At 47.4% G+C, this 13,750-nt stretch overlaps 1 protein-coding gene across 1 annotated transcript; it reads left to right on the forward strand.

Moving 5' to 3' along the window:
- Positions 1-6,918, forward strand: Vhl (von Hippel-Lindau tumor suppressor). The gene is given in 3 exon segments (NM_052801.2): positions 1-357; positions 3,523-3,645; positions 4,592-6,918. Coding segments are annotated over 3 exon segments (558 nt in total). The 5' UTR covers positions 1-119; the 3' UTR covers positions 4,789-6,918.
- The last annotated feature ends 6,832 nt before the right edge of the window (positions 6,919-13,750 follow it).

Consider the following 13,750-nt stretch of genomic DNA (forward strand, 5'->3'; position numbering starts at 1 on the left):
CCGCGTTAAAGCCGGACGGAGTACTTCTATTGCTGGCAGACCTGCCCCGGAGCGCGTAAACCCGCACGCTCGCGCCGCCCACGTCCAGCTCGCGAATCCGGAGGCGTCCGGTTCCAATAATGCCCCGGAAGGCAGCTAGTCCAGAGGAGGCAGAAAGGATGCCGGGCTCTGAAGAGATAGAGGCTGGGCGGCCGCGGCCGGTTTTACGCTCTGTGAACTCGCGCGAACCCTCTCAGGTCATCTTCTGCAACCGCAGCCCGCGCGTCGTGCTGCCTTTGTGGCTCAACTTTGATGGTGAGCCTCAGCCCTACCCGACCTTACCACCGGGCACCGGCCGCCGCATCCACAGCTACCGAGGTACGAGACGCGCGCTAGGCCGCGGGTACTGTAACAGGCCCGGCGCCTTCTCTCCAACCCCGAGCACCAGGTCCCTACTCACTGCATCTACCCCTAGGAACGCCCGGCCCCTACCAGTGCTTTCGGATGCAGTGTACCTAGTTCTCTGTCAGGTTCAGCATGCGAACCTGACTTCGTGCTGACAACTTGGAGAGATACAGATAGATACTTGAACAGACGAGAACCAGCCTGTGTCATAATTGCTGCGATAGGCACCGGGGCTCAGAGGTTTGCGAAAGCATGGGCAGAGTCTGGGTGCGTTTAGGTAAAGAGCACGCCTCCTAGGAAAACGGGAGTAGAGTAAGAGTCAGCCGAGGGAATTAACAGTTGTAGCTGGGGGACCGCCTTTACCGATTGGCCTCTTGACCGAAAACAAGTTGAGTATGGAATATCGGGTTGAACTAGTGATCTTCCTGCCTGCCGTCACTGATTTCAGGTTTGTACCAAACCTGACCATGTGTGCTTTTTCCCACTGATTTCCAGAATCAGTGGAAAAAAGTTCTGTCCTGCCTGGATGGCTATGGAAAGCAAGTGAGACTGCTTTCAAGTGTAAAATCCCAGGACTCAAGAAACTGAGGCAAGATGACTGCTCCAGGCTTTTTTTGTTTGCTGCCAAACAGTGAGTGGAAAAGTTCAAAAGGTGTTTTTGGCCCTAGAGAATGGAGCTGTTTGACACTGCCTCATTTATATATTGAAAAATGAACCCAGATGTGGGTGTGTGTAGCCCAGGACTCAGGAGGCCAAGACAGGAGGATTTCAGTGAGTTTGAGGCCAGCCTGGGTTATGCACCAAGATTGTGTCTGAAACAAACAAAGACAGCTGAGTGACTGGGGAGTTTGTAGATCATGCTGGCCTCTCACTGAGATCCAACTTCCTCTGTCCCCTGAGAACTGGGATTAAAGCAAAGGCCTTTGTCACCAAGGCCAGCTCACACTGCCTCAGCGCCCAGGTCAGGCAGCTGGCAAGTTTCCTGTAACTCCCGCTCCACGGATCCGATGTCCTAAATGGCTGCTCTTGCTTGGGAAAAGAAAACATAATTTTGGCAGTTTGAATAGGAATTACTCCTGTAGGCCCATATATTTGAACTCTTAGGGAGGAGTCCTAAGGATTAGCTTGAAAGTGGTGAAGGATTGATGGGTGTGACCTTGTTGGAGGAAATGCCACTAGGGATGGGCTTTAAGGTTTCAGAAGCCAAAAGCAAATTCAGAATCTCTCTGCCCACACCCTTGGATCTGGATGTAGAGAAACTAGAGGTTACTTCTCCAGTACCGAGTCTGTCTGGGTGCCACCATGCTTCCTTCGCATCCTGCTGACAATGGAACCATCCAGGGAGGACCTTGGTAGAACTTTTCTCCTGATGGTAGCCTATTTAATGAGTTCGTGCGCCAGGCCAGGTGTGGTGCTACAAACTTGTAGTAACTTGGAGAACAGGTGGAGGCAGGAGGACCAGGAGTGCAAGCCAGTCCGGGCTACGTGATACCTGGACTTAATGAAAACAATAAGATGAAATAAACTGATGCTTCTCAAAAAAAAATTTTTTTTGATATAGCAAGGAGAAAAGGATGTTCTTACACTTGGAGATGTAGCATTTGTTTTTCAGTGCTAGTGACGGTTTTCCCTATGTGTACGTGTGTTTGCTTGAGGATGAATCTGTATCATGCATGTGATGTAGGCATGGAGGCCAAGCAAGAGGCTCTGATCCCTGGAAACTTGTTACAAATGTTTGTTAGATGCCACGGGGGTGCTGGGAACTAGACCTGGATCCTCTGCAAGAGCAACAAGTGTTTTTAACCGCTGAGCCATCGTGTCTTTAGCCCCTGCCTGTCTGTCTGTTGGAAAAGGGGCCTAGCATGTAGCCATCAGTCTTTTTGTTTTTGTTTTTGCCTTTGCTTTTGTTTTGTTTCGTTTTTTAGAGATGGGGTTTCTCTGTGCAGCCCTGACTGCCCTGTAACTCACTCTGTAGACCAGCCTGGCTTTAAACAGATCTGTCTGCCTCTGTCTCCTCAGTATTGGGATTAAAGGCTTCCCCACCACCACCTGGCTGCAGTTTGTTTTCACACCAAACTTTTATAGTGTTTGATGATGAAGAACTGAACAGGAATCAAAATTTCTGTAGTTACTTATTTTACATAGAGACTTGTGTTAATTTTGTAGTCTCCAAGATTTGTCTGTGCCTGATTTATTAAAAAAAAATTGGGGGTGGGAGTGGGGGTGGTTGGCAACTGCTGGGGATTGAACTTAGGACCTCACTCATGCTAGGCAAGCACTCTGTCATTGTGCAGTATTTCAGTACTTGTCTTATAAAAAGAAGGCAGGCACGGTGTGGAATGCCTGTAATTCCAGTGTTAATGAGGCTGCAGCAGTAAGGTTGAGACCAGCTTGAGCTTGAGATCCTGTCCTAAAAAGGTTTGTATCAGTTTTGAGCTGGGCTCATAAAACTATAGCACTTACTGGCAGGTAGGAGGCCTGGGGTTAAATCCCCCACATAACAAAATACCCACTGAGAATTCAAGTAAAGTTCAAAACATCTACTAAGTCTTCAAGTAGGTTTGTGTCCCATGAAAGATTGCCGTATTTTAAGGTAGTTTTACTCTGAAACATTCTCATCTCTGAGGTTTGCCTCCTTGGTTAGTACTGTCTGCCCCATTTTTAAAATGAAGATATAATGTATGCTTGAAAATGCAGAGATCTCTGCTGGAGAATGTTTGGCAGTTGCAGCAACACCTAGTGAAGTTAGCCATGAGAACTTTTCTGTCACTCCACAAGGATCCTTCCTGCCCTTCTCACTCAACCCCTTCCCTCCCAGAGCCAAGCTCTCATCCGCTTATCTCACTATGCATTCGTTTACCTGTTCTTACCCAAAGTCCTCCTGTGGCCTCTCCACATAGTCACCTTTCACATCGAAGTGTGCAGTGAAATCGCCAGCCCTCCCTAGACCTAGATGCACTTTTCCTCCATAGTCACAGATCCCAGGTGCCTTCTCATGAGTAAAGGTTCCTTCCTGAGGACTGCTGTTGCCTTGCTCAGTAAGCAGAGTGAGAGGCAAATGTTTCATGTGGCTTGAGGTAAACAAGTGCCATACCCAGTCCCATGTGGCTTCTTACCATCCTCTGTTTGCATTGACAGGTCACCTTTGGCTCTTCAGGGATGCGGGGACCCATGATGGACTTCTGGTTAACCAAACGGAACTGTTTGTGCCATCCCTCAATGTTGATGGACAGCCTATTTTTGCCAACATCACATTGCCAGGTTGATAGTCAATCTTACATTTTTATTTTTCTTATGAAATAAGACCTTGGGGCTGAGGATTTAGCTCAGTGGTAGAGCACTTACCTAGGAAGCGCAAGGCCCTGGGTTCGGTCCCCAGCTCCGAAAAAAAGAACCAAAAAAAAAGAAATAAGACCTTGCTTTCTAACCTAGGTTACCCTGGAGCTATGTAGCCCACACTGGCCTTGAACTTAGAAAACTATTCCTGCCTCGGCTTTTTGAGTGCTGGGATTGTAGGCTTACGTTAACACACTGGCCCAGCATTTGAAAAAGATAGGGGTGCACATTGTAATAAGTGTTACCATAGATGAAATAGAAGTATTTATTTCTCTGTCCTGTGTTGAACAAAGATGTGTCTCAAAAGCACTTTGGTTTCCCTCCTAAGATGTTGGCTAAGCCAAGGCATCTCCTGTAGCATTGTGACCTCTGGTCTTGTTACAGACTGGTGCCCTGGGATCCCAGAACAAAGCACAGTAGGACAGCATAAAGCTGGGCCTGATCCCAGAACAAAGTACAGTAGGACAGCATGAAGCTAGCCTGGCTGCTCAGCCCTGTGATCCCAGCTACTCAGGCAGGGAGTGGATCACAAGTTCTGAGACCGTCCCTCTAAATGGCTCACGGTGCTTTGGTATCTCTTGGCATGTGACACTCTCTCCCAAACTGACCTTGCTGGGCCTCCTTAAGGCTTAGACTCAGAGTTACTGGGGCCACTTCACATTTGATTATTTGGAAAAAAAAAAAACCCAGGCCCCGTTCATGAGCCAGATGTGAGCACAGTGAGACCTGCTGAAGTGGCGGTGTCACATGTGCTCCACTTTTTATTTTACCTACAGTGAGTCACAAGGTAAGCGTAATTGTTGTTGCTTGGGCGTGTCTGTCTCATGTGACTGGAGCCTGCCTCAGAGGACTTGGTTTCCTACCTTTGCAGTGTATACCCTGAAAGAGCGGTGCCTTCAGGTTGTACGGAGCCTGGTCAAGCCTGAGAACTACAGGAGGCTGGACATCGTCAGGTCGCTCTATGAAGACTTGGAAGACCACCCAAATGTGCGGAAAGACATACAGCGGCTGACCCAAGAGCACCTCGAGAATCAGGCCCTGGGAGAGGAGCCTGAAGGAGTCCACTGAGATTACTGGTCCTGAATTTCGGCCTTGATGGTCTGAAATCGATCTACACATAGGACAGGTCACTTTCTTTCGGTTTTAAAATGGTTCATTCTTGGAGTAAAATATCCATCATGTAAAAGAAAGTTAACTAACATCACTGAGCTTTGTAGTGTTTAAGACTAAACCTGCAAAGTGCCACCGAGTCTGCCCTTTCTAGAGCATTCATCAGAAGAAGCTGTTTTCAGTTTTGCTTCCTAGTAAGGCTGGATGTTCAGCATAAGGATGTTAGTGTGAGCGATTCGCAGGAGTTGCTCTGTGTCCTCTAATCTGAAGAATACAGCCTCGTATGAACAGAGCCCCACCGCTCACTTGGGGAAGGCTGAGAAGGCCCTAATGCTGGGATGGACATCCTGTAGAGGCCCAGTGCCTAATGTGTGTGGAGTCTTCAGTCAGTGTTGGAGGAACAAACCATTGGGTACTTAGTGGGAGAGTTGGAGGGCCTGGCTCTCTGTCTGAGGAAATCTTAAGTGTACACGTAAAGGAACAACTTAGCAGCTTCTGTTTAGAAAGAACTTTCTCTTGAGTTTCCATGTCTCAGCACTTTCTTTCTACTTTGTTAGTTTATTTTATTTTATTTTTGAGACTTGTGTAGCCCAGGTCAGCCTCAGTCACTCCGGAGGGGATGCTGGTCTTGAATTCCGGATCCTCTGGGAGTGTGTCAGCATTGGGAGCACATGGGTGCACCACAGTCTGCTCTGTTCTTGCTTTTCCCATTTTGAGACGGGCTCATACTGTAGCCCTGCCTGGCCTCAAGCTAGAGTCAGCCCTGTCTCCCCACCCAGTCTGGCTGCTTAGACTGGGTGGGCTTCCCATATTCACTGCCCCAGACAGCAGAGACGAGCTGTCCTTGTGTTTAGGTCTGGTTTTGAGAGTTCCTTCTCTGAGGAAGCTGCTGGCAGGAGCAGGGTTTCTGTTCCTTCCCGTCAGCCCCTAGCATTCCAGCTGGGCGCCGCACTCTGCTTTGGCAGGCGCTAGTTATGCTTCGATGGGAGAGGGGAGTGAAGCTCCCCTCAGCCACACACTCCAAACCATGGGTCCCAGAGCAGTCTGCAATGAGTAGTAGTTTGTGGGCAGTCACAGCTTTTCTTACATATTCAAATATTGATGTTCACTACTTCTATCAAACATTTTGTAGAACATAATTTTTTATTTGTTTTTAATTCCTCAGCAGAGAAAAATGAGAGAAGCTTGGGCATTGTGTGTGGCACACACCAGAAAGGACAGTCAGCTGAGAGGGTGCAGAAAGGCTCTTGTGCGCTGGCTCTCAGCTGCATGTAGTCCTGTAACCCAGTGTTCTCTCTAGTACACATTTTAATTGGTTAAAGCACTTTGTCCTGGCCGAGATCATAAGGTATATACAGTTTTGTGGCCTGATTTTTCATTGAACTTCATTGTTTTGTTTTCCCCTCTTTTTCGTTTTTGGTTTTGTTTTTGGTTTGTTTTTTGCTTTTTGTTTTATCAAGATAGAGTTTCTCTGTGTAGCCCAGGCTGTCCTGGAACTCCCTTTGTAGACCAAACAACTGATTACTGGCCTCAAACGGAGATCTGTCTGCCTCTGCCTCTCCAGTGCTGGGATTGAAGTATGCCTAATCTTCATCTAACTTAGTAACTTGTCTTTTCCATGTTACTGCACACACTGTCTAAATTCCGGTGTGCTAGCCTCTCCCTTTGAGGGTGACTGTTGGGAGTATTTGTCTCAGTCCTGGGCTCCTTGAGTGCAGTCTGATGCTCTAAGATCAGCAAAATCACTGAACTTAATACTGACACTCCTGCCGCCCTCTCAGCGTCTCTCCTTAGTCTGCAGCATTCCGTGAGTGAAGGGGCCACAGGCCAGTGTGGAGCCTGTGTGTGGGAAGTCAGCAGGTGCCGAGCTATTGCAACATTGGTTTTATTTTTTAAGCCTATCTCTGTCTCTAAAAGATGTAATGTTTGTCTTATTTAACTGGAAGTTTGAATACTGTTCTCTGTGCCTTAGGACATGAGTCACTTGTCCTTGCACATCCTGTAAGTGTGTTCCTCAGACTTTGTACTCTCCTTTGAGTTCTCTGAAAAAGCTGACCTTTAGTACAATAAACGGTGCTAAGTGAAGGAAGCTGGTGTGTTGTGCTACCTTTTTTTTTATTAGTTTTTTAAATTATTTTATTTATATCTCAATTGTCCCCCTCTCCTGGTCCCTCCTTCCAGAGTTCTTTCCCTTCCCCTCTGATAGGGCACTCCCCCACCCCCATTGTGTTACTTTTTAACTGGGCTTTTCCCTGTGGGAGCAGAAATGTCTGCTGAGTGCTGTGGGGGTGGGACAAGAAACAGAAACAAGGTCTCAGTTTGCAGTCTCTTGTCAGCCTTAGATTTTTCTAATTTAAAATTATTTATTATAGCTTTTGTTTTCCTTATAAAAATTAAGTATCTGTAAAAGCATTTAAACACTGAAGAAATTGGTGACAAAATACTCAGCTAGGTGGCCCACTCTTGTGATCCCAGAACTGTGCAAGCATTTGAGGCATTTGAGTCAGGAGATAGAGGTCATCCTTTATTACACAGTAAGTTCCAGGCTAACCTGAGCTGTTAAAGACCTTGTCTAAAAGAAACAACTGGCTGTAAAGATGGCTCAACAGTTAAGAGCTCTTCTTTTAGGAGATCCAAGTTTGGTCCTCAGCACCCAAATCAGGTGGCTCACAGCTATCTATAACTTTAACTCCAAGGGATCTAATGCCTCTGGCCTCCAAGGTCACCTGCAGTTTTATGCACACACCCACATACAGACATACACACAGATAAGTCTTTTAACTTTTTATTGTGACTTTCACAGGCACCCCAATCCCATCCATCTCCCTGTCCCTTCGTATCTGCCCTCCACCCTTTCAACCTTCCCCCCAAAAGAAAACAACAAAAACATCCTGATGTGAGAGTTGTCGTGTGTCACAGTGTGTCTCACAGCACTCTTGTGCTCACATCTTGCCAATGTTCATTGCAGTGAGTCATTTGTCTGGTTTGAGGTCGCTGGCTTCTGCTGCACTATGAATCCTCACGAGGGTTCCTCCAGGATAACCTTGTGACCTTGTGTCATGGAGATCCTGCAGCTTGGATCTGCAGGATGCCCCAGCAGCTCATAGACGGGGCGGATGTTGGGGTGAGCCAATTCAAAGCTGTGGACCTGGGACTAGATGTTGGCTGAGTTGGTCAGCCCACCACCACCTTTCCCACACCCACACCAGCACAGTGAGCTTCCCAGCACTGCCTGGGGCTAGCTCACCCAAAGCCATAGCCAACAAGGGCAGGGTTAGCTCTCCCACTCTCACACCCTCAGGGCTGGCTCATCTGTGCCCATGTTACCAGAACCAGCTCTACTATGCTGCCCGGGTGAGGTACAGGGCCCACACTTCAGAGTGCTGCAGTTGAGGGAGGGCGTGGTATCTCACCTACCATGTCTGTTCTGCATTCACTCTCTCGGGCCAGCTCACTCCTGACCTCTGTCACCACAGCCATCTCTACTGTGCTTCCCAGGTATGCTAGGCCCACTCTCCTGAGTGCAGAAGCCAGTGAAGTGTGGGGCCAGCTCTGTATAACCCTTGGACATCAACATGGTCCCAGGTGGCAGTCCAGCCCAGACATGGTCTTTGATGGTAACATGAGCCACAGACATCATCGACACAGACATGGGTCTCAGTGACAGCATAGGCAGGGATTTCACCGTGGCTAAGTGACAGGGCAGGCCATTCACATCAGGGTGTTCCTCTCCCCTCTCAGCCTCCAGCCCTACCTCCCTCCACAGTGCTCAAACCATTCTGTCTGATCTACAAAGCAAGTTCTAAACCAGCCAGGGCTACCCAGAGGAACCCTGTCTCAAACAAACAACCAAAAAAGCTATGAAACAACCAAAAAAAAAAAAAAAAGTAAGGTAAGTTAACACAGCTGAGGCAGAGGGCACTGGGCTTGGGATTAGTGCAGTAGAGAGACATGTGTGTCTCAGTGGGGGAGCACTTGTGTCAGAGGCCCTGGGTTTGATCCCTAGCAACACACACACACACACACACACACACACACACACACACACACACACACACACACAAACACGCACGCACGCTAGCTCTGGTCCCTGGCCTGTCTGAAACTCCAGAATCGCCTCTGAATTCCTGGCCTCAACTACTACCCTGCCTTGGCCCTTACCACACATACCTGACATTCATTAGGGAAATATGCTGGCGAGTTTTCATGTTAACTTGACACAAAGGTAAAGTCATCTGAAAAGAAGGAATTTTAAGGGGTTGGGGATTTAGCTCAGTGGTAGAGCACTTGCCTAGGAAGCGCAAGGCCCTGGGTTCGGTCCCCAGCTTCAAAAAAAAGAACCAAAAAAGAAAAAAGGAATTTTAATTGAGAGGAAAAAAAAAACCTCCATAGGATTGGTCTGCGGGCATATTTTGGTTGATGGTTGATGTGAGAGGCCAGGTCCATCGTGAACAGTGCCAGGCCGGAGCTACTGGTCCTCAGGAGCTGCTGTAGTAAGGCAGGCTGAGCACAACCAGTGAGCAGCACTCCTCCACGGCTTCTGCTTCAGTCCCTGCCTCCAGGTTCCTGCCCTGTTTTGAGTTCCTGCCCTGACTTCCCCCAGGGGAACTGTGGACTGAAATAAACCCTTTCCTGCCCTGATGGCTTTTAGTCCTGGTATTTATCAGCAACAGAAACCCTGAGGCAGCACAGCAGAGATTAGATAAGGTCTAAGGTGGTTATAAAAAAACAAAAAACAAACAAACAAACAAACAAAAAAAAAACTGAGCAAATGCACCAAATTATAAACAAAGGCCTGAAACTAGTTTCTAAATTAGAGCTTATATAAGTGGAAGCAGGGGTAGGGTAACTTCTAAGTAGAAAAAGTTAAAACAGGCCTGGGAGCTGCCCCCCACAAATTGTTACTAATACCAGAATAGATAACTCAAGCCCAGGAAAGTCGTGGGGGACCACGTATGGTAACTGGGGGAGGGTTAGTTAGGCAAGGAATTCACCTCACCAGTAGCTCACCTGCAAGGGGATGGCATTCTTTTAAGTTTTCTGAACTTGCTGGCCTGGAACTTGTGATTTCCTATCTTAGTCACCTGAGTATTTGAGTTCAATGTGTGCTCCATTAGACCCCAGAAATAACTCAAAGAAGATGCTTGTGGATTGTTTGACCTTGGACTCCTGGATTCAGATGATTCTCTTGCCTTGGTCACGGAGTCAGTAGCTGATGGTGGGTGCCCAGCTAGAAGGTGGCTGATATCTTTTTTTTTTTTTTTTTGGTTCTTTTTTTCGGAGCTGGGGACCGAACCCAGGGCCTTGCGCTTCCTAGGTAAGTGCTCTACCACTGAGCTAAATCCCCAGCCCATGGCTGATATCTTTAAAAACTCCATTTATTTGGGGCCCAGAGAGATGGCTCTGTGGTTTACAAACCCTGATTCTCTTGAAGATGACTGAGATTTGAGTCCAGCACTCACACAGCAGCTTGCAACTGTCCACAACTGCCTGAAACGTTAGCTCCAGAGACTCTAGTGTTCTCTTCAGACCTCTATGGGTACCAGACATGCAAGTAGTGAGTGCATAGACATACATGCAGGCAGAACGTTAGTGTGCATAGAATAAATAAAACCTTCAAAAATTACATTTACTTACTTGAGCATGTGGCACATGTCTTTAACCTGTGTGACTTCAAGAGCAGTTTGGTCTACATAATTACTTCCAGGCCAAAGCTACACAGTAAGGCTGTGTCTCAATAATAAACAAGCAAACAAATAAATAAAGTTACATTTATTTATTTCTGCGTGTATGCATTCGTGTGAGGTGGGGCATGCATGCCTGTGCCAGGGTATACATAAGGTCAGAGGACATTTGGGAGTTGGTTTTCTTACACCATGTGGGTCTTAGTCATCAGTTATGGCAGTTGGGATGGTTTGTCTATGCTCTGCCTGGGGAGTGGCACTATTAGAAGGTGTGGCCCTGTTGGACTAGGTGTGGCCTAGTTAGAATACATGTGTCCCTGTGGGTGTGGGCTTTAAGACCCTTGTCCTAGCTGCCTGGAAGCCAGTATTCTACTAGCAGTTCAAGATGAAGATGTAGAACTCTCAAACTCCTCCTGCACCATGCCCTCCTGGATGCTGCCATGCTCCCACCTTGATGATAATGGACTGAACCCCTCAACCTATAAGCCAGCCCCAGTTTATTGTTGTTCTTTACAGGAATTGCCTTGGTCATAGTGTCTGTTTACAGCAGTAAAACCTTAAGACAGCTGGAGAGATGGCTCAGTGATTAAGAGCACTGACTGCTCTTCCAGAGGTCCTGAGTTCGAATCCCAGCAACCACATGGTGGTTTACAGCTATCTGTAATGGGATCCGATCCCCTCTTCTGGTGTGTTTGAAGAGTGACAGTGTACTCACACACATTAAATAAATAAATCTTAAAAAAAAAAAAAAGCATCAGTTACCTTTACCTGCTGGGCTATCTCCCTGGTTCTTTTTTTTTTTTCCCGGAGCTGGGGACCGAACCCAGGGCCTTGCGCTTCCTAGGTAAGCGCTCTACCACTGAGCTAAATCCCCAGCCCCATCTCCCTGGTTCTTAAAGGTGGTTTTAAAGATGTTTTCATTACATTTATTTATTTGTGTGTGCGCATGTGCGTGCGTGCGTGCGCGCGCGCGTGTGTCTGTCTGTCTGTCTGTCTTGCACACACATTTATGAATGTCAGAGGACACGTAGAGTCAAACAACTTTTGGGAGTTCGTTCTCTTCTTCCACTATGTGGGTCTCAAGGATTGACTTCCATTTGCCAGGCTCGGTGGCAGGTACCTTTCTCTGCTGAACTACCTGGACCACCACTGATAAAGGACAATAAAAGAGAAACCACGCAGAATTTGTGTGTGTGTGTGTGTGTGTGTGTGTGTGTGTGTGTGTGTGTGTGTGTGATGATGAGTGGGTGTCTCCTGGGTCTTAGCCCAAGGTCTTGGTCATGCTAGGCAAATGCTAACTTAACATGGGCTTCAGTCTTAGCCCTATTTTACTTCTGCTTGAGACAGAAATTTTTCTGAGTTTCCCAGACAGCTTCAAACTTTCAATTCTCCTGTCTTAGCTTTCCAGGTACCTGGACTGTTGGTGCGTTCCATCATGCCAGGCCTGCAATACATGGATGTCAATCCCACTTTTTATTCTTTTCAACTTTAAATAGACATAGCCCAGTAGACAATGTTTTTCTGTCTAGTCCTGGCTAACCTGGAACTCCCTCTGTAGACCAGGCTGGCCTCGAACTCAGAGCTCCACCTCCCTCTGCCTCCCAAGTGCTGGGATTTAAGGCATTCCCCAGCACTGCCTGGCTTGTTTTGCTTTTTTAAACACTGGTGAACTGTGGGTCCTGTGAACCAAAGTTACGTGTTTTCTGGTTCATAAACTTTTCCTTGAATTGGGAAAGTAAACAAGTCTTGTGCTGAGCAAGCTATGAAGAGGATCTAGGGGCATCACGCCTCACAGACTGGAGAGGATCATCATCTTCCTGGAGGGTAAGACCCATCCTGATGTTAGATGGGCTCACGTTTACTCCACAGACTCTAGTTTCAGGAACTTAGGAGATAAGCAGAACAATGAAATACTTGCCTAGCATGCCAAGAACCTGGGCTTGATCCAGACATGGCAGAGAAATAACGTTCAAAACAATGACCTAAAGATTGGAATGGTGGCACACACCTTTTATCACAGCAATCGGGAGGCAGAGACAAGTGGATCTCTGTGAGTCTGAGGTCAGCCTGGTCTACAGAGTGAGAACCAGGACAGCCAGAGCTACACAGACAATACATTTTAAAATGAGCTTTTTATTTTTTTTTCACGTGTTGTTTTTTTTTTTTTTTCCGGCACTGGGGACCGAACCCAGGGCCTTGCGCTTCCTAGGCAAGCGCTCTACCACTGAGCTAAATCCCCAACCCCATGAGCTTTTTATTTTTGTTTTTATCAAGATAGCCACCAACGGCTAAAATGAATTTCAAGTTTTACATTTTATCTTGTGTGCACAAGTGTTTTGACTGCATGTATGTCTGTGTACCATGTTGCATGTCTGGTCCCCAAGGATGTCAGAGCTATCCAATCTCTTGGAACTGGAGATGGGGATTATTGTGAGCTGCTATGTTGGTGCTAGGAACTGCTTTTTCAAAAGTAGTACGGACTCTTAACCACCGAGGCAGTTCTCCAGCCCCATCTCCCCAAATACAAACCTTTTATCGACATGAAAACTATGTATTATTATTTGTTATTTTTCTATTTTTGGTTTTTTGAAATAGGTTTCTCTGTGTACGCCCTGGCTGTCCTGGAACTCTTTCTGTAAGCCAGGCTGGCCTCCAACTCAGAGATTCACCTGCCTCTGCCTCCTGAGCGCTGGGATTAAGTGCGTTCACCACCAACTGCACAGTCTACTTTTTAATTAATTTAATTGAGAAAGTCTCACTTTGTAGTCTGGTTGGCCTGCCTTGGAACTCAGTGTGTGTAACCAGACTGGCTTCGAGCATGTGACAGTCCTTCAGCCTCAGACAACTGAGAGCTGAGGTGACCGGTGTGTAACATGCCCGGCGCAATCTAAATTGTTCAGCACATTGTTTAATTCGCTCATTCTCCCCACAATGAAGGCAACATCTCTGGGTTTTCTCTGCTTAAGTCTCACCAGCACCTGTTAGATGAGTGTATTCCAGGTGGCCGTGGAGGTCGCGTTAGCCAGCCTCAGGGAGTGCCTTGGAACTCTGGGTTGTACAGTGACTTTCCCAGGACCTTGATCCACTCCTGGTACTAGCTCGTGCTACTGAATGCCACTGGGGGGCATTGGCTTCTCTGCTCTCAGCCATGGCTTGGGTGGAGTGTACTACCGCGCTAGGCCGCTCGGGGGCGCTCGCTCGCTTACCCAGTACGGCCCCAGGCAGCGCCGCCCTTT

This window comes from Rattus norvegicus, chromosome 4 (genome assembly GCF_021556685.1).
Source record: "Rattus norvegicus strain SHRSP/BbbUtx chromosome 4, alternate assembly SHRSP_T2T, whole genome shotgun sequence".
Lineage (NCBI taxonomy): Eukaryota > Metazoa > Chordata > Mammalia > Rodentia > Muridae > Rattus > Rattus norvegicus.